We start from the raw sequence: 24,929 nt of genomic DNA on the forward strand, positions 1-24,929 counted from the left end.
TCCTGTCCGGAGATAATGTCCGGAGATAATGTCCGGAGCTAATGTCCGGAGATAAGTGACGTCAACAGTGTCCAGTGTCTGATTGGTTGCCACCTGCTGCGAGCGACCAATCAGAAACGTGCCGTACTGTGACACACTCCGCCCGCCATTTTGGTGTGATTTTTGAATTTTTACCTCACAGCTAGTTTCTACTGCGTGGAGGCGGGCCCAGTGACGTTGCTCTTCAAGCTCCTGCCGAATTTCGTCAAAAAAATGATAATACCATTTACCAAAACTATATATAGTTGTGAAGTGGTTCAGTGACATTTTCACACCAATTTTGAACTTTTGTTTGGTGTTTTCTCCATATGCTGCCTATTATTCACTGACTGTTATACTGAGAGACTGCCGTTTATTAACCTCTTCTTTGCCACATTGGGTATATTGCTCTATTATTTGCCACATAAGGACATTGTCCATTATTGCCCAGCAATTTCTCTGCAATATAAACTGCCTATTTATTAATATCTGCATTCCTGCAAAGAACTATTGCCTATTATTAACTGGGTATTTTCCTACTACCTGACATTGTTCTTAAGCAAAGAACCGTTGTTGTGGCATTTGCCACAACACGCAAAGTTGTCGTCTGATGTCTTTCATCCCTCCCCTCATAAGCATGTTCATGGATCCTGTGTAACTGTACCTTAAATAACAAGAATTGTCAAGAGCTGGTGAGTGCAGCCATTTTTTGTTCTTTCTTACGATTATTTATTAATTGTATTATTCTTACATTTGAATAAATAAAGTATATATGGATTCTAGACTCCCGATTCTTTAGAATCGGGCTGCCATCTAGTTGAAGATAATGGTAGAGCAGAACTATACAGACAGTTTTATTTTGGGTTCCTCTTGATCTGTTATGTTTAATCAGTATTTATTGTTTTCAAAAAAGTTATGAGACATTTATGGAAAGTTGTATTCTGCTTCTCCATTTTGTGAATTCATTATCTGAAGTTTTTTTGCTGAAGGTAAAAATAGAACAGTTTAGTCTACATAATTCATGGATGATTGATAAAAAAAAAATGAAAGGTGACACCACCCTTAAAAGTGTCATGGTTTTCCTTCCTCTTCAAGCCGTTCAAGGCATAATATATAACAGTTGTGAAATGTGTACTAGACGCACACTTGCTGCATCCGATTTTCTCTGCTATGATTTTACAATTCCCACAAGCAGTGCAATCAGAAATGCTAGGTTCCCACATAGGTAGATAAGGAGCAGGTAAACCTCTGCTTTCACCTGAAAAAAAAAACAAGAATTTAAATTAAAGGATAATAATAACCCTTAAAACATAGCTATTTTCCAGAACCCCACCTCCCCTAAGTTATGTACTCCATGCTTATTGTGGATATTGACAGTCCCCTATCAAATGGAAGCCCCCTGAAGCAGAGGAAATGTAATCATGTATAATGCCTATTCGATGTGCAATTTTTTAATAATTTGTGATACCAACTCAACTAGATTACGCTAATGAAATGGACAGATTGGTTAATTCTAAAATACTTTAGCGTTTGCTGTTCTTTTATTTTTTTTACCCTCCTATTTGTATCTAATGAAGACACAATATTATAGTGTACCAAGTCTTACGGCATAAAACTGCTGTTTTTTTATCTTTACAATTTAACATGGCCACTCACTTCTACTTATGCTTGAAAAAAAAAATGATACATCTATTTTATAGGTAAAAGGTATGTTTCTTACTTAAAGTTTATCAGCCCTGGTTGGGTTAGTACATAGTAAACAAAAATAAGACATGTTTATTTTCACATCCCGGACCATTCCCAAATCTCTGCACTCAGTACAGTGTCCTAGCCAATATCCTGCCTTCAATATCCAACTACCGATTGGCTGCAGCGTTCAGATTCCATTAAAGTCAGTGTCTTCCGTCCAGACGGAATGTGAAGGCTCCCGCAGTCAGGTGATGTTCTTTGCTGGGTGTTGATGCTTAGACCGGGAGGTGAGGTTTTTTTTTTAAAATACTTGCCCAACCAGGGTCAGTTAGCATGAACTTTTAAAGTAGGAGACAATCTCTTAAACCCCTTCGCACCTGGGCCATTTTCCATTTTTTCGTTTTTGTTTATTCCTCCCCCTCTTCCAAGAGCCATAACTTTTTTTTTTATTTTTCTGTCAAGTACCAAGTGCGGTGAACTTGCAAACAAAGCTCAATTCCACAATTGTTTTTGGGGTTTTTATTTGCCATGTTGACTATATGGTAAAACTGACCTGGCAATATGATTCTCCAGGTGAGTAAGAATATGCAAATACCAAACATATACAGTTTTGTTTGTTTTTTTTTATTTAAGATGCTAAAAAAAGAAAAAAAAAAATGGAAATTTGCATGAAAATAAAAAATTAGCTTTTGTTGCCATTTTGCAAAACCCTTAACATATTCATTTTTCAGGATATGGAGCTGGGTGATGGCTTATTTTTGCGGCTTGAGCTGATATTAACCCCTTCCCGACCCATGACGCCACGTAGGCGTCATGAAAGTCGGTGCCATTCCGACCCATGACGCCTATGCGGCGTCATGGAAAGATCGCGTCCCTGCAGATCGGGTGAAAGGGTTAACTCCCATTTCACCCGATCTGCAGGGACAGGGGGAGTGGTAGTTTAGCCCAGGGGGGGTGGCTTCACCCCCTCGTGGCTACGATCGCTCTGATTGGCTGTTGAAAGTGAAACTGCCAATCAGAGCGATTTGTAATATTTCACCCATTATAACGGGTGAAATATTACAATCCAGCCATGGCCGATGCTGAAATATCATCGGCCATGGCTGGAAATACTAGTGTGCCCCCACCCCACCCCTCCGATCGCCCCCCCAGCCCTCCGATCTGGCCGGTACACTGCTCCGGCTCCCCTCCGTCCAGTGCTCCGCTCCCCCCGTGCTCTTGTCCGCTCCCCCCGTGCTCCAATCACCCCCCCGTGCTCCAATCACCCCCCCTGCACTCCGATCCACCCCCCCCCGGTGCTCCGTTCCACCCCCCCGTGCTCCGTTCCAGCCCCCCCGTGCTCCGTTCCACGCCCCCCGTGCTCCGTTCCACCCCTCCCACACTCCGATTCCCTCCCCCGTGCTCCGATCCCCCCCCCCGTGGTCCCCCCCCACCCCATCATACTTACCGATCCAGCCGGGGTCCCGTCCGTCTTCTCCCTGGGCGCCGCCATCTTCCAAAATGGCGGGCGCATGCGCAGTGCGCCCGCCGAATCTGCCGGCCGGCAGATTCGTTCCAAAGTGCATTTTGATCACTGAGATATAATCTATCTCAGTGATCAAAATAAAAAAAATAATAAATGACCCCCCCCCTTTGTCACCCCCATAGGTAGGGACAATAAAAAAATAAAGAAATTTTTTTTTTCCACTAATGTTAGAATAGGGTTAGAGTTAGGGTTAGGGGTAGGGTTAGGGGTAGGGTTAGGGGTAGGGTTAGGGTTAGGGGTAGGGTTAGGGCTAGGGTTAGGGTTAGGGGTAGGGTTAGGGTTAGGGCTAGGGGTAGGGGTAGGGGTAGGGTTAGGGTTAGGGGTAGGGGTAGGGGTAGGGTTAGGGTTAGGGTTTCGGTATGTGCACATGTATTCTGGTCCTCTGCGGATTTTTCCGCTGCGGATTTGATAAATCCGCAGTGCTAAACCACTGCGGATTTATGGCGGCTTTACCGCGGTTTTTCTGCGCATTTCACTGCGGTTTTACAACTGCGATTTTCTATTTGAGCAGTTGTAAAACCGCTGCGGAATCCGCACAAAGAAGTGACATGCTGCGGAATGTAAACCGCTGCGTTTCCGTGCAGTTTTTCCGCAGCATGGGCACAGCGATTTTTGTTTCCCGTAGGTTTACATTGAACTGTAAACTCATGGGAAACTGCTGCGGATCCGCAGCGTTTTCCTCAGCGTGTGCACATACCTTTAGAATTAGGCTATGTGCACACGGTGCGGATTTGGCTGCGGATTCGCAGCAGTGTTCCATCAGGTTTACAGTACCATGTAAACATATGGAAACCAAATCCGCTGTGCCCATGGTGCAGAAAATACCACGCGGAAACGCTGCGTTGTATTTTCCGCAGCATGTCAATTCTTTGTGCGGATTCCGCAGCGTTTTACACCTGTTCCTCAATAGGAATCCGCAGGTGAAATCCGCACAAAAAACACTGGAAATCCGCAGAAAATCCGCAGGTAAAACGCAGTGCCTTTTACCCGCGGATTTTTCAAAAATGGTGCGAAAATATCTCACACGAATCCGCAACGTGGGCACATAGCCTTAGGGTTAGGGTTGGAATTAGGGTTGTGGTTATGGTTAGGGGTGTGTTGGGGTTAGGGTTGTGGTTAGGGGTGTGTTGCGGTTAGGGTTGTGTTTAGGGTTATGGCTACAGTTGGGATTAGGGTTAGGGGTGTGTTGGGGCTAGTGTTGGAGGTAGAATTGAGGGGTTTCCACTGTTTAGGCACATCAGGGGTCTCCAAACGCAACATGGCGCCACCATTGATTCCAGCCAATCTCGTATTCAAAAAGTCAAATGGTGCTCCCTCACTTCCGAGCCCTGACGTGTGCCCAAACAGTGGTTTACCCCCACATATGGGGTACCAGCATACTCAGGACAAACTGCGCAACAATTACTGGGGTCCAATTTCTCCTGTTACCCTTGTGAATCAAAAAAAATGCTTGCTAAAACATAATTTTTGAGGAAAGAAAAATGATTTTTTATTTTCACGGCTCTGCGTTGTAAACGTCTGTGAAGCACTTGGGGGTTCAAAGTGCTCACCACATATCTAGATAAGTTCCTTGGGGGGTCTAATTACTAAAATGGGGTCACTTGTGGGGGTTTCTACTGTTTAGGCACACCAGGGGCTCTGCAAACGCAACGTGACACCTGCAGACCATTCCATCAAAGTCTGCATTTCAAAAGTCACTACTTCCCTTCTGAGCCCCGACGTGTGCCCAAACAGTGGTTTACCCCTACTCATGGGGTATCAGCGTACTCAGGAGAAACTGGACAACAACTTTTGGGGTCCAATTTCTCCTGTAACCCTTGGGAAAATAAAAAATTCTGGGCTAAATAATTATTTTTGAGGAAAGAAAACGTATTTATTATTTTCACGACTCTGCATTATAAACTTCTATGAAGCGCTTGGGGGTTCAAAGTGCTCACCACACATCTAGATAAGTTCCTTTCGGGGTCTAGTTTCCAAAATGGGGTCACTTGTGGGGGGTTTCTACTGTTAAGGCACATCAGGGGCTCTGCAAACGCAACGTGACGCCCGCAGAGCATTCCATCAAAGTCTGCATTTCAAAACGTCACTACTTCAATTCCAAGCCCCGGCATGTGCCCAAACAGTAGTTTACCCCCACATATGGGGTATCACCGTACTCAGGAGAAACTGGACAACAAATATTGGGGTCAAATTTCTCCTGTTACCCTTGGGAAAATTAAAAAATTCTGGGCTAAATAATTATTTTTGAGGAAAGAAAACGTATTTATTATTTTCACGACTCTGCATTATAAACTTCTATGAAGCGCTTGGGGGTTCAAAGTGCTCACCACACATCTAGATAAGTTCCTTTCGGGGTCTAGTTTCCAAAATGCGGTCACTTGTGGGGGGTTTCTACTGGTAAGCCACATCAGGGGCTCTGCAAACGCAACGTGACGCCCACAGAGCATTCCATCAAAGTCTGCATTTCAAAACGTCACTACTTCACTTCCGAGCCTCGGCATGTGCCCAAACAGTGGTTTACCCCCACATATGGGGTATCAGCGTACTCAGGAGAAACTGGACAACAACTTTTGGGGTCCAGTTTCTTCTGTAACCCTTGGGAAAATAAAAAATTCTGGGCTAAATAATTATTTTTGAGGAAAGAAAACGTATTTATTATTTTCACGGCTCTGCATTATAAACTTCTATGAAGCACTTGGGGGTTCAAAGTGCTCACCACACATCTAGATAAGTTCCTTTGGGGGTCTAGTTTCCAAAATGGGGTCACTTGTGGGGGGTTTCTACTGTTAAGCCACATCAGGGGCTCTGCAAACGCAACGTGACGCCCACAGAGCATTCCATCAAAGTCTGCATTTCAAAACGTCACTACTTCACTTCCGAGCCCCGGCATGTGCCCAAACAGTGATTTACCCCCACATATGGGGTATCAGCGTACTCAGGAGAAACTGGACAACAACTTTTGGGGTCAAATTTCTCCTGTTACCCTTGGGAAAATAAAAAATTGCAGGCTAAAAGATCATTTTTGAGAAAATAATTTTTTTTTTTTTTTCATGGCTCTGCGTTATAAACTTCTGTGAAGCACTTGGGGGTTCAAAGTCCTCACCACACATCTAGATTAGTTCCTTTGGGGGTCTAGTTTCCAAAATGGTGTCATTTCTGGGGGATCTCCAATGTTTAGGCACACAGGGGCTTTCCAAACGTGACATGGTGTCCGCTAATGATTGGAGCTAATTTTCCATTTAAAAAGCCAAATGGCGTGCCATCCCTTCCGAGCCCTGCCGTGCGCCCAAACAGTGGTTTACCCCCACATATTGGGTATCTGCGTACTCAGGACAAACAGGACAACAATATTTGGGGTCCAATTTCTCCTATTATCCTTGGCAAAATAGGAAATTCCAGGCTAAAAAATCATTTTTGAGGAAAGAAAAATTATTTTTTATTTTCATGGCTCTGCGTTATAAACTTCTGTGAAGCACCTGGGGGTTTAAAGTGCTCAATATGCATCTAGATAAGTTCCTTGGGGGGTCTAGTTTCCAAAATGGGGTCACTTGTGGGGGAGCTCCAATGTTTAGGCACACAGGGGCTCTCCAAACGCGACATGGTGTCCGCTAACAATTGGAGCTAATTTTCCATTCAAAAAGTCAAATGGCGCGCCTTCCCTTCCGAGCCCTGCCGAGTGCCCAAACAGTGGTTTACCCCCACATATGAGGTATCGACGTACTCGGGAGAAATTGCCCAACAAAGAATTTTTTTGTGAAAAAAAAGTACTTTTTCATTTTTACAGATCAATTTGTGAAGCACCTGAGGGTTTAAAGTGCTCACTAGGCATCTAAATAAGTTCCTTGGGGGGTCTAGTTTCCAAAATGGGGTCACTTGTGGGGGAGCGCCAATGTTTAGGCACACAGGAGCTCTCCAAACGCGACATGGTGTCCGCTAACGATGGAAATAATTTTTCATTCAAAAAGTCAAATGGCGCTTCTTCCCTTCCGAGCCTTACCATGTGCCCAAACAGTGGTTTACCCCCACATGTGAGGTATTGGTGTACTCAGGAGAAATTGCCCAACACATTTTAGGATCCATTTTATCCTGTTGCCCATGTGAAAATGAAAAAATTGAGGCTAAAAGAATTTTTTTGTGAAAAAAGTACTTTTTCATTTTTACGGATTAATTTGTGAAGCACCTGGGGGTTCAAAGTGCTCACTATGCATCTAGATAAGTTCCTTGGGGCGTCTAGTTTCCAAAATGGGGTCACTTGTGGGGGAGCTCCAATTTTTAGGCACACGGGGGCTCTCCAAACGTGACATGGTGTCCGCTAAAGAGTGGAGCCAATTTTTGATTCAAAAAGTCAAATGGCGCTCCTTCCCTTCCAAGCCCTGCCGTGCGCCCAAACAGTGGTTTACCCCCACATATGAGGTATCAGCGTACTCAGGACAAATTGGACAACAACTTTCGTGGTTCAGTTTCTCCTTTTACCATTGGGAAAATAAAAAAATTGTTGCTAAAAGATAATTTTTGTGACTAAAAAGTTAAATGTTCATTTTTTCCTTCCATGTTGCTTCTGCTGCTGTGAAACACCTGAAGGGTTAATAAACTTCTTGAATGTGGTTTTGAGTACCTTGAGGGGTGCAGTTTTTAGAATGGTGTCACTTTTTGGTATTTTCAGCCATATAGACCCCTCAAACTGACTTCAAATGTGAGGTGGTCCCTAAAAAAAATGGTTTTGTAAATTTCGTTGTAAAAATGACAAATCGCTGGTCAAATTTTAACCCTTATAACTTCCTAACAAAAAAAAATTTTGTTTCCAAAATTGTGCTGATGTAAAGTAAACATGTGGGAAATGTTATTTATTAACTATTTTGTGTCACATATCTCTCTGGTTTAACAGAATAAAAATTCAAAATGTGAAAATTGCGAAATTTTCAAAATTTTCGCCAAATTTCCGTTTTTATCACAAATAAACGCAGAATTTATTGACCTAAATTTACCACTAACATGAAGCCCAATATGTCACGAAAAAACAATCTCAGAACCGCTAGGATCCGTTGAAGCGTTCCTGAGTTATTACCTCATAAAGGGACACTGGTCAGAATTGCAAAAAACGGCAAGGTCTTTAAGGTCAAAATAGGCTGGGTCATGAAGGGGTTAAAGGGAACCTGTCACCCCCCAAAATCGACGATGAGCTAAGCCCATCAGCATTCTGGAATGCTGTAGATAAGCCCCTGATGTATCCTGAAAGATGAGAAAAAGAGGTTATATTATACTCACCCAGGGGCGGTCCCGCTGCGGTCCGGTCTGGGGCAGAAAATGCCTATGTAAACACTGACCTATGGCGTAATAGAGTTCTGCCTTGATGCTCAGTGTGTTAGTGTGGCAATTCCGTGCATGTATTTGAATTTTACAATTTATTTAGCAGCAGGCACAACGTTCCACATTACATGACGACAACACAGATTGAATTTATATATATATATATATATATATATATATTGATAGATCAGACATTTCTAAACCCAGGGATACCTAAAAAGTGTTTTATTTTATTTTTTTATTGTTTTACTTTCAATGGGGCAAAAGGTGGATGTATTTGACCTTGTTTTTTATTTTACTTTATTTAATATTCCCCTTAGGAGACTTGAAGCTGCGATCATCTATTCACCTGTGCTATACATAGGAGGGCTTCAGCACTGCTATGTATAGCAGAAATTACAATCTCCTATGAATGCTGGCCGCGAGCGTGCGTTAAATGTTTAGAGTTGAAAGGTGATTATGTTGAATAAAATGTTATTGCCTTTGAAAATACAAGATTTTTTTTCTAATCTAGGTCATGTATATATCAGTACTGCCTCCAAGTAGGGGACAAAACTCTTCTTGTATTAGCCCAAATGGCGTAATAATATTAGCCGTAGGAGCTGTCAAACAAAAACTTCTACATTTTGCTGTATTTTTTTCTAATTGCTTGTGTATTTCAACTAATGGGAGATCAGACCTGTCTCCACATTATAACCGCTTCTACTAAAGCAGATCTGTTATCAAATTGCAATATAACTAAAATAATTCATACTTATTACCGAGACGTTTTTTTCCAGGTCTGCTAATTCCTTCATTTCTATAGATAAAGAAAAGAGAAAAAATATTTCAAAATTATTGTTAGTGGAACTCTATGTGACCTGTGGATATGTAGTAAAAAATGTTAATTGTTACAGTAGAAATTAATAGACACGTTGGAAGCAATTTTATTACCTTTTTTTGCCTTGGCAGCATTGATCTCCAAGCAAATTATAATCAAACCCTCCCAACCACAAAAGCCACTCATGACTTTTACCATCCATCCAAGTCTATGATCTATGAACTGAAGGCCCAGGAAAAGGTTTGCCACTGTAAGAGATGAGTGATATTAATAAAGTTGCCCGGCAGATTCACAGCCTTTTATTGGTACTAAGCCAAATTTCAATGGTCATCTTTAATTCTTTGCTGTACGAAAAGATGTCACACACACCTGCCAAGACCTTCATCACCAAGGCATTGATACCATGAGACCAATTAAAAATGTATCTCCTAATGAAAGAAGAAAGATTGTTAAGTATTCATAAAAAAAAAAAAAGACTCCCAGTGATGATAACTTACTGACTGTTCTCTGGTGACGGTCGAAAAAAGGCAATTAGGGGTTGAAAAAAGGCCAAGATCATCACAATGCACCCAAGTATAGCATGGGTGCCAACATCCTGAGACATGCAAGAAAGAAAATTATTAAAAATTAGAGGCCGACCACAGTTCTAGACATTAAAAATCTATTTAATCACTACTGCTGTGTGTTTGCATGTTGTAGATGTAGTTGTTCTTTTTGCTGTAGATTTGTGTTCTATTCTTTATTTTGTACTCATTATTGACTCCATCTACACAAACTAGTTTAATATATTTGGATGTACTTTGGATCACTGATCTTGCACTGATTCATGTATTATAGTACAAACCTTAAAGGGAACCTGTTACCTGAAAAAATGCTATTAACCTGCAGATATGGAGTTAATCTGCAGGTTAATAGCATTGTGAACTTGCCTGACACTGTCACAAATCATTAAGGGATTATTGGCAGCTCTGACTCCCCTGCAATTTAAATGTAGTTTTTTTTCCTTTGGTCCAGCAAGAGTTAATGTCAGTCTCTTGCTGGTGGCTTCTTTTAGGCTGGTCAGCTGATATAAGTTGGTAACCACTCTCACCTCCCTTTAAATATAGTCACATGACCCATCAGCTGATCATCAGTTATAGAGTTACTTCTCTGCAGACCAGCTAGGAGTGTGGAGTTCTTTGACTTTACCTGGTGCCGTTTACTCTGCTGCTGTGGAGCTTAGCAGCAGATTCTGAGCTAAAATGTATTCTTTCTGTCAGTCCCTTGTTTGTCTCTATACCTGTGTTATATTACCTGCAGTGGCAAGGCTAGCGTCCTTACCGGCCAGTGCACTAGCCAGAGTTAGTAAAGGTGACGGCCAGGGACTAGCCACGTGACAGCGTCAGGGTGGGGGAAGGACCCACATAGGGCGTTAGAGGGAGGTTTGGGACAGGTTGTGTCACGAGTTTACCGCGACAGAGGAGCCAGAAGACCACAGCGTCTGATTTCTCCTACTCCTGCACTGATTAGAAGCACTTCACTTTCATATAAATTGTTAGTCTGGTTGGTGTATTATGGTACACTAGTACTCACCTCTTCTCCTGGCATCAGAAAATCCACAAAGCGTGCAATGAGAGGATTCACAAGTCTGAAGTCACATAGAGTGACTGCAGACTGGTAGTTTAAGACTAAACAACCCCTTTAATTGACAGTTCATCTATCAGGGAACCTGTTTTACTGAATACGCTAAGTAACAGCAGTGCACTACAGAGCATTGTAATACCTTTTGAATAATGTCCATAAGTGCTTCTGTATACTACTAAATTATCAGACAAGCAGCCCTTGGTAAAGGCTTCACCTAATAGGCATACAGCCCTTTATTGCACTGCAGTCACTTGGCGTTGCAGAATTGCATTAAAAAGTCATACTTACCTCTCCAATCTCATCCCAAAGCTACCCTGCCCCTGATTGTATCTACTCTGAGCAGCAGCAATCACATCCCAACCCAGGGACTTGTGACCACCTGCAGGCTGCAGCCAATCACTACCTGAAGCTAGTCACTTGTGCAGTCAGTGATTGGCTGAGTGGTCACTTTTTGTGTGTTGACAGTTATTAAGAATTAGAGATCATCAAAGGACACGTGAAGCAGCAGGGAAAAGAAAAATTTTACATGAAGCCTAAACGAGGCTGTGTCTTTAACAGATAACATACATATGGTGAATTTTTGCTGTGGGGAAAGTCAAAATATTGTTGCTACTTACGTATGCCCATCCTTTAGCCTGCACAAATGATAATACAAATGACACTATTGTTGCAGCCACAGTCAAAACCATCAAAACCAGGTGAATCTGCAATTTAACATTTGGAATATGGTACAATTAGAAACAGTGTCAGTAAGGGACAATGTCAGTAATTTAAGCAGGAGTCAGTCATTCTTTGATATCAATAACAGCAAGTACTGAAGACTCTAAATTATTGTTCACAATCTCTGTCTGAAATAAATGAAAATAAATGAAGCAGGTCGGACTTTAAGCTCTTCCAGTCACTGGAATGCCTATTCCCAGACTAGCAGTATCAGGGCTCCCTGCATCAGGTGCAGTACAGATTTACCTCCTCTGCGTGTAACTGCCTATCATAAACCAAGCTAATTGGCTTGGTAACCAGGCTTGTGATGCATTAGTTTTGATGATCACTGAATAGTTATAGGAGTTGTCCCAAGAACAAAGTACATTTTAATCAATAGATCTTTGAATAATGATAATTTCCACAATTGGATGTACTAAAAAAATGTTCCTGTGCTGAGCTAATCTTATAAATGTTCCCCTGCTGTGTACTGTGTAATGACTGTGTCTGACCGTACAGGGACATGGTCTGATCTTACTACGGCTCCTGGGCAAGAGAGGAAGCAAAAGACTATACGTACATTACAACACGAGATCACAGCTTATTCTTTCTGTGAGGTAAGACATGATCTTATAAACAGGAAAGGAACATTTTTACCTCACAGAAACAATCAGCTGTGATCCCGTGCGGTTTTCTCTGTATACTCTCTTGCGTCCTCCCTTTCCCAGGAGCTGTGGTATGATCGGACCATGTTCCTGCATGGTCAGGCACAGCCATTACACAGTACACAGCAGGGGCACATTTATAAGATCTCAGCACAGGAGCATTTTTTAAAAGACATCCAATTGGGAAATTTAATGTTATTCAAAGATCTATTGGTTAAAATGTACTTTGTTCATGGGACCACACCTTTAAACAAGTCAGAGTGATCCCCTCTCCTGCTCCACTATTGCTTCTCAACCCAGCGGTCATCTTTTTCCCAGTTCATCCTGAACTCTACTCCCTCTTTTGCGCTTATTCCAAAATTGCCAAGCTGTTCGGCTTAGGTAACACCATACACCAAGGAAGTCATGCGCTAGCCAAAGGAGAATGTGGGGTGAAGATTAACAAGTCTTCAATTCACATAGAGTGATTGTAGACTAGAACCCTAAGGTTGGACAACTCAGTTAAACTACTAAAAATTACTTAAAAGGCTGTACCTTTCCACAAGTAATCAGTTTTCACAAGACCTCCTTGTGACCTCTGCTCTTCTACGTTCCTCACTTAATCGCCTTCAAGACTTCTCCCAGGCTTCACTATCCTCTGGATGGCAATGCCTCCCACATTTGGAACGGTCAAAAAGAACCTAAAAACTCATCTATGCAAAAATGCCAACAGCCATAAAGACATGTGTGTTTGCCCCCAATCTGATATTGTCCCTCTATCCTGGCTTCTTCTTGTTATAATCTCTTCCATCTTATAACATTTCCTTCCCAGGTACCTTCCTGGCCTAATGTCCTCCAATTTGGTGTAATGTTCCCCATGCTGGTGCAATATCTCCCATGCTGGTGGAATGTCCTTCATCCTGGTATAATGTCCCACATTCTGGGATAATGTCCCCCATGCTGGTATAATATCCCCCATCCTGGGCCCCATTCCATTCTTCTTCACGTTTTAAAAAGAAACAAAATTAATTTACTCAACTTCCCAAGCTCCCACGCCAAGTGGCGGCCTCTTCTGGAGCTGGTTCATCAACCAACAGCCAACTTCCACTGCGGGCCTCTGATTGGTTGGTGGCATATATGGAAGCGCAGGGAGCCGGCGGTTCTCTGTGCCACTATATATTTCATGTCTATATGCAGCCGAGGACACTCATCCAGGTGAAATTGGTGTCTGCGAGCTCCCTTTCCGCACAGACCCGATTGTGTTCGCAACCTCTGCATTTGAGATCGTTACGCCCTCGTCACTGCCAGCTCACTACTACCACAACTGCTGAAACCCTTCCCTGGGATATTGTTTCTTGTGAGAACAGAGCCCTTTCACTCTCTGTACCGGTCTGACAGTCTCTTATATATGTGTCTGTAACCACTATTTCACAGGTACAGCATCCTGGAATTAAATGTGCTTTAAAAAATAAATAATTATCTTACGTCAGCTGCTGTATATAATTATGTAGTACCGAAGAACTTTACAAAAAATCAAATAGTAAATTCTTTTTGTGGCTTCTGATTACCTGGAACCAAAGGGCTTTTCCCAAAATAGGAGTCTTTGCAGCAGTTTTAAAATATCGAGCAATAATCGCCCCTAAACTTCCTGTAGTCATCCAAGCAATAAGCATAAGGGCCCCTGCAGAAGTGAAAGGAATAAATATCACATAATTAAGTCTTGTTCTCTTTTATGTATAATTCTCTGGCACCAAAGTTCACCTATGAATTGAAGCATCTGTGGATCTGCAGGAAAAGCCGAGTGCTGTACTTGGCCGACCTCCAGTGATCAGTAAGTCCTCATATGGATAGGGGATAACTAGTCTTAACACTTTAAAACATATAGACGAGGTCTCAAAGAGTGAAAATGCTACTATGATGTCCATGTGGCACATTGAGAAAACCACTCTGTATTCAAACTAACAACTAGTAATGCTATATTTTCCCTGCAAAGGCTGATGCATGTGATACAGTTGATGGAGAGCGATCACTGAACTAAAAAATTTAATTATTCAGGTATCTCTACTAGTAATCCTTCTTTTGAGGGGTGGAGCATTGAATCAGCGCGTGCGCAATAAGACTAATTTCGGCCATTTTGGCACTCCTCTGTAATTTCCCTTTGTGGTTTTCTTGTGCTCATTGCTATGCACGATGTTTGCGCATGCGCATTTACCATCCTTGTGGACATCTTGGTACTCCCTTTAGGAAAACCCTGCCCGTCTACCTCACTTCCGGCGCCTAGAATGCTGGTACGGTACCTTCCGCCATCATATCTTGCCGTTTCCCCACAGCTGATATGGATTCTGCTCATTGGGTAGGTGATATTTGTGTATATAAAGTAGTCAGCCGGACATTGCGGCACTCGCTCCTGACAAAGCCACTCCGGTGGCGATACGCGTTGAGCTACATGTTCCCTGGACCTCTGGGTGATAGGTATCATGGTCATGCTCTCTGGGTTGTGTTAATTCCAGCATTCCCGGACACGGCACTATTGTGCGGTGTCCCGGCCCACCTGCATCGCTAAATTTTCCTTTTCATGTACAGAGCCTGGTAGTCCCTTGGGACAGAGTGTATTTGTTACCTGTTGGGGGGTTTTGCCCACAGTAGCCCCTTGAGACAGATTGTATATGTGTTCTGGGTGGATGAATGTCGCCCACAAATAACATCTTTATTTGTAGGTGACTCTTTTAGGGACTATTGTCCCTTCTGTTTTGGGCACTCCTGGGTAAATCGTAATTCATTAATCTCCCTATGGGTCACATTTTTGTCATGTAATGATCTAGGTGGTAATTAGCAGTGTCATGTGGGTTATCTATTATGTAAGGCAATTTATCCTTCTTTAACCACACCGCGCATGTGATCTGGGTGGATGTTGTCGCCCATAAATAACATCTATACTCGTATGGGATTTTTGTAGAGACTATCTGTCCCCTTTTCAATCGGGTACACTGAGGTAAACCATCATTCATTAAATCTCTCTACGGGTCACGCCTTTGTCATGCAATGATCCAGGTGGTAATTTGCAGCGTTATGTGGTTCATCTATTATATAAGATACTTTGTCCATTCCTAACCTTACCGCTATTTGTGCCATACCAACATATATACAGTATATGTGATCGAGATTGGGTATAGGATTTTGGTGAGTGATTTGGCCAACAATAAATATTCTTTTCACATTCCCAGGGACTATCGACCTCATGATCTGGGCTTATTCAGCTAAATTATCATCCATTAATCTTTTTACAAGTCATTTTTCTGTCATGTAAAGATTCAGGTGTTAATTAGCAGCAATATTCTATTTGCATATTATGTCAAATATTTTTTATATTCTTAATCATGCTGCGAGCTGTACCATACTATTATATTCATATATGATCAATGCAGTAGTGGTATTTTGTTAGGTGTATTATGGTTTGAGGATTTTTTGTTACACATTATTTTGGATATTATTTTCTCTATGTGTTTATGTATGTGACGGATACATTTCCTGATTTGTTGTTCCAGTTTACCACTTACTGCAATGTATTCATCTAACATCATTTCCTATCACATTCATGTCCAGGGGGGTGGTTTCCATTTTGGAACCCATTATCAAGTTAGGTTTTAAGTGATTTTAATTGTGTTGTGTTCTTTGGTTGACATAATAAAATGTATATATTTGTAGTGGTGGTCCCTACTGTATAGCTTGATGCTTCAAGTTGATGGAGAGCGGGCATCTTTTTTTTAAAAGGGGGCTGGCCATGGCCAGACAAGGATTAAAGAGAAGTCCTAGCACACAGACCCCCCCAGCCCACATATCATCATCCCCTTACCCTCTGTGCCATATCAGGGGGAAAAAAGTGGCCTCTTATGTGCAGCACTCGCCTTTAAAGGGTAATCCGAAATACAAAAGTAATTTTCATACTAAATCCCTAGCTATTTAATTCAATAATCTAATCTATATATTTGAATTAAAAATTCTCTATCCTTCCCTAACTAGTCTATATAACTGCTTGTCTTTTTTCTTCTTCTTGCGCTACTTCCAGAGTCACCCCCGCAGGTAATGTCTACAGTTCCTCAATTGAAAATAAAAACCTTTAAAAAAATAAATTAAAAAAATTTATATACACACTCAAACATAAATACGTTTTGTAAGAAAATAGGAGGTAAGGTCCTGGATGGCAGTCATATGTCACCAAGGTGGATGACCTCGGTGATGCAAGTCCTGGGAGAAAGTGCACCAGTAACAATAGGTTACTGTGATGATTTTTATTTTGACTGGATTTTGGGTCCAGGATTTGGGTGCGACCAAAAGAGCCCGGGTGAGAAATGTCGTTCTCGTGCTCCAGTCCAGGTCTTACAAGACTAATAGCAGGCAGCTGGGTTACCTCAGCAGTATGTGTTGTACTGTAGCTGGAGAAAGACCGTGGATGAAGTAAGTATTTAACACATCACCAATTCTCTAAGTAAATATATTTTTAAAGGTGCTATTGACATGAAATTCTCAGATATTGGTAGCAACCCATCCAATTCACACAGGCAAAGTAATCAAACCATAGATGTCGATAAATTAAGTTTTATTATATATAACAATGAGAAATGACACATGGGAAAAGTATTGAACACTTACTGAAATTTAATTAATACTTAGTACAAAAGCCTTTGTTGGTGATGACGGCTTCAAGACACCTCCTGTATGGAGAAACTAGTCGCATGCATTGCTCAGGTGCAATTTTGGCCCAGTGTTCCACACAAACACTCTTTAATCCTGAGGGTCCTGTGTGCTCATTCTATGAAATCTGAGCTTTTTGTTCCTTTCATGAATTTTCTATTGTATTCAAGTCAGGTGACTGGCTGGGCCATTCTAGCAGCTTTATTTTATTTCTCTGAATCCAATTGAGATTCCTTAGCTGTGTGTATGGGATAATTGCCTTGCTGAAATGTTCATCCTGGTAGATGGCAGCAGATTTTTATCAAGAATGCCTCAGTACTTTTGTCCATTAATCCTTCCTTCAAACACATGAAATCTGTTAGTACCATATGCTGAAAAACAGCCTCACACCAGGATGTTCCCACATTCAAACTTCACTGTTGGCATGGTGTTTTTGGACTGATAAGCGGTGCCTTTTGGCCTCCAAACATAGTGTGTAATATGGCATCCAAAGAGTTTGATTTTGTTCTCATCTGACCAGAATATATTCTCCCAGGATTTCACAGGCTTATCTAAATGTTATTGTGCAAATTTTTAGTACGCTTGAACATGCTTTTTGATCAGCAGTGGAGTCTTGTGTGGCGAACATGCATACAGGCCATGGATGTTTACTTATTATTTTCTTTCAGTAGCTCTCCACCGGTGGTTATTGGCTCTTGGACAACTCTTCTGATAATTCCTTTCACCCCTCTGTTTGAAATCTTTTGGGGAACACCTCGTCATGGCCGGTTGATGGTGAAATGCTGTTCTTTTCTTTTTCGGATTATGGCACCAACAATGCTCACTGGAACTTTAGTAGTTTAGATATTCTTCTATAACCAATGTCATCAGTATATTTTGTAACAATAAGGTTGCGATGGTCTTGAAACAGCTCACTGGTGTTACCCATCAGTAGTTGTTTCTTGTGTGGCACCTTGGTAATGAGACACCTTTTTTATAGGCCATTAGTTAAACCAGGTGATATTTTTCACTATGTGGCAGTATTGCATCCTAATTACTGTTAGATTTCATCTAGGTCATGACTTTAAAGGGAACCTGTCAGCAGCATTGTGTTGACTAACATACAGACAGGGTCAGGTTGAAGAAGCTACTGCGAAACGCGCGTCGGGGCAGAGGGACGCCGAGGAGCACACAACAGGTCCAGCTATAGGTAATATACCTTTTTATCATACCGCCATGTTTTGCTGCATGTGATAGGGGGTGAAAACTATGGCATAACTTTATGCATCTCCCTATTGGGGGTACTAACCACCTATTGGCACCTATATGGAGACTCCCTGTGAGTCCGATAGAGCTAGGACACGTTGGATCTCATTAGTTTGTCCTCCCGCTAACATCTAGTGACATTATGCGGTTTATTGTTCAGCTAGTTTGTCTGGCCTGGTATTGTTGTGCCTAACTCAGGCTAATAGTCCCTCTTTTGTTGAGGATTTGCACCTTTCCCTTTATGTAGTAACTCACATGTTTTTTATTGTTATTAATAAATATTTAATAAATTGATATTTTATATAGTACCATCGTGGGGATCATTTTGTTATTTCTTGATCACACCCTTTGTGTAACATACAGACAGGGTCAGGTTGACGACGTTATACAGATTAAAATGTTACCTTGGTTGATCAAATCTGTCTTGTGGTTATTTAAAGGGAACCTGTCACCTGAATTTGGCGGGACTGGTTTTGGGTCATATGGGCGGAGTTTTCAGGTGTTTGATTCACCCTTTCCTTACCTGCTGGCTGCATGCTAGCTGCAATATTGGATTGAAGTTCATTCTCTGTCCTCCATAGTACACGCCTGCACAAGGCAATCTTGCTTTGCGCAGGCGTGTACTATGGAGGACAGAGAATGAACTTCAATCCAATATTGCAGCCAGCATGCAGCCAGCGGGTAAGGAAAGGGTGAATCAAACACCTGAAAACTCCGCCCATATGACCCAAAACCAGTCCCGCCAAATTCAGGTGACAGAGTCCCTTTAATCTTTATTTGTAGTTTTCAGGTAATGAGATTCACATGCTTCAGTGCGTTCTGTGGGGTCTTTATGTGGTGCTCTGCTTACATATTCATCTGTATGGCTTATAACAGGTCACTAACCCCTCAGTGATCCCTCAATGACCTTCCCCCTATTTTACATAATGTATATCTTATTGTTTTGGAAAAAAAATACATTCATAATGCAGGTGCCGCCAGCGCTGTAGCATGATTGGATCTATAATATCCATATTTTTATTTTATATGGTCATATAAATTTCTTTTGAAACAAACAAAAACAATTCTTCCTCAAAATGGCACCGGCCGTGCTTGCACAGCAGCATAACTTGGTACATGATAGATGCTACTGCACAGGTGCTGGCGCCATTTTGCTAGAGGGAAAAAAATTGCCTCCACAAAGATGGCGCCGGCGGCGCAGTAGCATGTATCAGATCGCTGGCACCACAATCTGTGCTCTGGTGAACATTATTTTTGCTGACTATTTATATATTCCCGTGTTTAATTCTCATCGATTTTATGCCTTGACCTTTCTAGCTTATTTATTGAGCAAATTACTCTATATGTTTCATCACATTCCTGAATTTAGATGTTGAATTTATTTTTTGATCATTGCAGTGGCATTCTAATTTTCATTATACATATACATTTATTATTGATTGATTATGGTGACCTCTTTGATTGGATTATCTTGTAACAACCAGAATATATATATTTATTATTTCTCATACTTTACCTTGGCTGTTTTGTTGATGCCAATTATTGGCTGACTGTTTTTGTCATTTTTTAATTATTTCTTCTTATTTTCAATAACATTTTGTACTATGCATTTCTATTGTGGTTTTTCTATATCTTTCTTTTCTTATATGAATATAATGAAGCTGAGCACATACACCCAGATTCATGGCGCAGGGAGCCCCTCTTTGCTGCGCATGCGTGGGATTTTAGCGCAGATTCTCGTGACGTTGGCACACCCTGGAACATCAAGGTGCATAGACGTCGACAAAATGACGAGCCCATGACTGAAAGAGAATGAAGCGCCATCCCTATGACTGAAAGTGAAGGTACTATATATTGATACAAAGTGATTTTTGGAAATGAGTACAGTTCCACTTTGATTGAAAAGAACATGTTAGTGATGCACGTTGCATCACTAATAACACACTGGGGACAGTTAAGTTGAAAAAAATAACGTGACAGGTTCCCCGTCAGGCTACTTTCCCGAGTTTTTGGTGAGCTTTTGATGTTGCAGAATTTCTGCACCACTTTTATAAAATAAGTTACTTGAATTTTTTCGAAAATGCACAGTGCAAAAAAACTTACCATATACTCATTGTGGAAACAAAGCCTTAGAGCTAAGTTAATAGAGAATGCTTCTTCTTGGAGGTGAAGAGCCATATTCCTCTCTGTGGTGATCTAGCATGTTCTGTGCATTACACTGTTGGACCATTGATTTCAGTGGACATCATCTAATGCTCATGTCAACCTTTTTGGGACTGGGGATATCAGTGGTGGAAACACCTGCGATCAGCACACCCTCCTAACAAAACGTTATTGGAAAAAGAACAACTTTTACCAGACACGATCTAGCCCTTCAATTTTTGTTTATCTAGTTGCAGCAATGACATCCCGTCTATACACTGGACTTCTGGAGCCAATCACTGGGATCAGCAGTGTGCCCTTCTTATGTAACAGTGCGGTCAGATATTACAGACCGGGTGCAGCTGTAGCTTCTACAAATACAGTAGTTTAACATGTTTTTCTCAGAATGATGGAAGCACTGTTTTCATACTTACCATGTGTCTTTACCATTATGTGTGCGCTTTTTTCTCTGTGAGTCACATTGGAAGTTGCTGAGAGGTCAACTTTGGTGTCACTCAGGAATACACCTGGTCCATGAAATCTGATCTGTCCTGGAGAATAGAGAACAGGTAAAACAAGTTTTACTGAAGAAGGGTTCTGTCACATTGCATTCAGGCACCAGTATGTTGGCCCCATCAGGGCTTGCATCCGAATCCCCCCACAAAACAGGATTCGGGCATATGCATAGACTAAGTAGGAATACACTCCTAAAAATGATGCATGGCAGAGCGTTATTCTAGTCTATGGCCCTGTTGGTGCATAAGCCCGAATCCTGATCTACTGGGTGGGGGTGGGGGGGTTCAGATGCAAGAGCCGAAGAGGTCAAACAATGGGTGACCAAACTTTTAGGGTGCTGTGACATTGCATTCAAAGAGATGGCACTCTGTATAGGGAAAAATATTAAGTTCCAGGCACACCCTCCTCTAAGTACTTATGTAGTTAACAAAATTCTATATAGCTATTAAATGCTTAAAGGTACAGGCAAAAACATTATAATAGGCTACTCCCATCTTATAAAGTGATGCCATATTGCTAAACTTTGTCATCACTCTCTGATCCAACCTTTGTGTCCACTAATGATTCTGAGAATGAAGAAGATGCATCTCTATCTCTGGTGTAGACTTGTGTCCCCTACATTGCTTTCTAAACCCGAGCATTGCTTCTGCCACCCACAGTGTAGGGAATTGTGCAGATTCCTGGTGGGCCACTCTGCGGAAACCCACAGTTGGTCTCCCACTTCCAATGGCTTTGGATACAATAGACAGCAAGTGCAGAGCACACAAAGCCCTGCTGTGTAGTCCAATACAGGCCATTAAGACGCTCAGTGGGGGCACAGCTAAAGGTACCTTCACACTAAACAACGCTGCAGCAATCCAGACAACGATCCGGATCACTGCAGGGTCGCTGTTTGGTCGCTGGAGAGCTGTCACACAGACAGCTCTCCAGCGACCAACGATGCCGGTAACCAGGGTAAACATCGGGTTACTAAGCGCAGGGCCGCGCTTAGTAACCCAATGTTTACCCTGGATACCATCCTAAAAGTAAAAAAAACAAACGCTTCATACTTACCTTCCGCTGTCTGTCCCCGGCGCTGTGCTTCTCTGTACTGGCTGTGAGCACAGCGGCCGCAAAGCAGAGCGGTGACGTCACCGCTGTGCTCTGCTTTCCGGCCGCTGTGCTCACAGTGAGTGCAGGAAAGCAGAGCGCCGGAGGACAGACAGCGGTAGGTAAGTATGAAGCGTTTGTTTTTTTTGCTTTTAGGATGGTATCCAGGGTAAACATCGGGTTACTAAGCACGGCCCTGCGCTTAGTAACCCGATGTTTACCCTGGTTACCAGCGAAGACATCGCTGAATCGGTGTCACACACGCCGATTCAGCGATGTCAGCGGGAGATCCAGCGACCAAATAAAGTTCTGGCCTTCTAGCCCCGACCAACGACATCACAGCAGGATCCTGATCGCTGCTGCATGTCAAACTGAACAATATCGCTAGCCAGGACACTGCAACGTCACGGATCGCTAGCGATATCGTTTAGTGTGAAGGTACCTTAAGGCTTCTCCAATCTCCTGACTTCCTCTACCTGGGGCATCTGCTTGTCATTACTGCAGTCAGAGCCTGTGGCTTTATTTAACAACACTGGGCAGCCTGTGCAGTCAGCGCAGGTGCTCATGGGAGGAGAGGCTGTGGGGATCCTTCAGAAATGCATTTTAAGAAGAAAAAGTTTCAGTCTGCTGTCACTGACCACCATTTTGTGGGCAGAGCTTTCCAATTAAGGTATATGAAGATAAGAAACTTTGTAATATATCTTATAGAAAATTGCTTATTTCCCCACATAAGAAACTTCTCCGAATTTATTGCTTAAATCTGTCTACAGGTTTTCAGCTCACTGAAGGATCAAGTGACAGTTACTGCCTAAAGAAGTCGACGGAAAGGGGAAGCGGAAGAAACGACAGCAGGGAATTTGTAAGGAGATGGATATATTTCCCACATTCCCCCTTGAAGAAAATGTGTATTGTTGCAAAAGTATTTTGATGTGCAATGTGAACTGTCAAATGCGTTATGGTGCTGGTGTTGTGTTATGCCCAGCAACAGGTAGTTAACAGGGGCAGTTAGAGTTAATGGTTGGGATTAACCCAGAGTGGGAGGGGTCAAGTTGAAGAGACAAGAGAGAGTTCCTGTCACACCATCGGAAAGGGCCCAGTAAGCGTAGAAAGCCGACCTAAAGTCTAGTGTGAGCAGTGCCACATGACGTGGGTGTCCCTAATGAGAGAGGAGACAGTGGATGGCAAGATCCTAGTGAAGAGAAAGAGTGAAGTAATCGAAAGAACAGTGATCGTACAGAGCTGGGTCTGGGGACAGGATGCCTAGCATTATGGCCCAGAGTTCTAACTCACAAAGGTCATGGGCCTAAGCGGGATAGAGTATGTAAGACAAAGAGTGCCCCTGGCAGAAGTTGAAGAACCTCAGAGACAGAGAAGCTATGTACAGGCCATACTGGAAAAGTAGCTCCCTTAAAATGGAAAAAGACGTAGAATAGGCTTTTACAAACTGGACTGTAGTATTGAAGCGTCATGAAGTGTAAAGGAACATTGAAGATTAAGGATTAGACAGAAAAGAAGAAAGAATTGATACCGCGTGTGGCAAATGCTCTGTATTGTAAACGGAAATATTCATCAACATATATGTCCGCTATGTCCTGTATGAAATCCCTCCCCAGTTATCGTTGAGCAAAAAGTTTATTTTTGATTGTGGTCTCCCTCATTAAACTGTCAAACACCTGGTTCAGGCCAACCCAAGCCATTTGTTACATAGGGCATGCAAGGGTGTATCGCCCCCACAGCATAAGTCCACACACCCAGTCAGGACCCCCACATTCATATAACGTGCTGGGGTGTAAGAGATGAATACCTTGCCCACAGCTATCCAATAAACCAGATTGTCTGCTTTAGTGTATTTCAGAAAACTGGTGCAGCACGAGAGAAGACCTGGAGATGAGAGTGGGACGTTTGGGTTATAGAAGATGTTAGTTTTAGGACATTAGCGGAACAGAGAGGTAGGTAGGCTGGTAGACAGAGATGGGGGGTGAGATATAGGTGGTGCAGAACTGTGGAGAGTTTTGTGGGCAAGAATGATTAATTTATATTGGATTCTGTAGTGGATGGGCAACAAATGCAAAGACTGGCACATTTCCAATAACAAAGTATTAACAAGGACTTGAATATCACATGACGGCCATCGGTCTTCACATTACTCCTTGTATACCTGATAACAAAATAAACTTCTATTTTTTAACTTACCATTGTAGCTCCTTGAATTATGAATTCCCCTTCTATACAGATAAACCTGTTGTACATAAGAAACTAGTATATACTGTCACCTAGACTTTACTCACCATTAACAGAGGATCCATAAGCCATAAAGATGTAGTACAAATCAGAACCATTACTGGATCGGGATTGGTAGATGGGAAGTTGTGTTGAAATTTGATTTTTTGAAGTGAAAGAACATTGTATCACACCGTTGATGTATGAGGAAATCCTGACATCTACATTACTCTGTCAAATAGGATAAAGAAAACCTTAGTAAGCTGCATGCAATATGCAAAGAAATCTGAGATAAATCATTGAGGACCACAGATGCAGACAATTATTTTGGCTAAAAGCCACCATACTTAGACTAATGTTGGCCAAAGCCGCAGATATCGACAGGTTCAGCAGACAGTCTAATGCATATAGGTGCCCCAAACAAAAGATTGTCAGGAAAGATAAGGATCCGGCATGTCATTTTTCGGGCTGCACATCTGTTCTCACTGCCATCAGATGTCTGGCAGCGGCTCGCTCATAGATAGAGCTGAGCTGCAGGATCTATTCTAGTCTTAATCAACCATACTGAGGATCCAACTGTATATACAGTACTTAGAAATAATATGGATAAGAAGACAAATGTGCCATATGGAGAAGATTAGATCGAGTGAGACAATGATAGGCAGTCATATGGGTGACATTGATATTACATCATACATTC

At 42.1% G+C, this 24,929-nt stretch overlaps 1 protein-coding gene across 2 annotated transcripts in view; it reads right to left on the reverse strand.

The window, feature by feature from the left end:
* Positions 1-739: 739 nt before the first annotated feature.
* Positions 740-24,929, reverse strand: part of LOC138647989 (putative ferric-chelate reductase 1) — a 95,814-nt gene continuing 71,624 nt past the window's right edge. The window contains exons 8-16 of one of the 2 annotated variants that reach the window (XM_069737423.1): positions 24,298-24,460; positions 20,839-20,955; positions 13,894-14,006; positions 11,600-11,686; positions 9,857-9,954; positions 9,729-9,787; positions 9,473-9,607; positions 9,301-9,338; positions 740-1,276 (exon numbers count right to left, since the gene is read on the reverse strand). In XM_069737423.1, the coding sequence (XP_069593524.1) occupies positions 1,187-1,276; positions 9,301-9,338; positions 9,473-9,607; positions 9,729-9,787; positions 9,857-9,954; positions 11,600-11,686; positions 13,894-14,006; positions 20,839-20,955; positions 24,298-24,460 (900 nt within the window). In that variant the 3' untranslated portion in view covers positions 740-1,186. Of the gene's footprint in view, positions 1,277-9,300; positions 9,341-9,472; positions 9,608-9,728; positions 9,788-9,856; positions 9,955-11,599; positions 11,687-13,893; positions 14,007-20,838; positions 20,956-24,297; positions 24,461-24,929 lie in introns of both variants that reach the window. The other variant, XM_069737422.1, reaches the window with a different exon arrangement.

The sequence above is a fragment of the Ranitomeya imitator genome, chromosome 8 (genome assembly GCF_032444005.1).
Source record: "Ranitomeya imitator isolate aRanImi1 chromosome 8, aRanImi1.pri, whole genome shotgun sequence".
In the NCBI taxonomy this organism is placed as follows: Eukaryota; Metazoa; Chordata; class Amphibia; order Anura; family Dendrobatidae; genus Ranitomeya; species Ranitomeya imitator.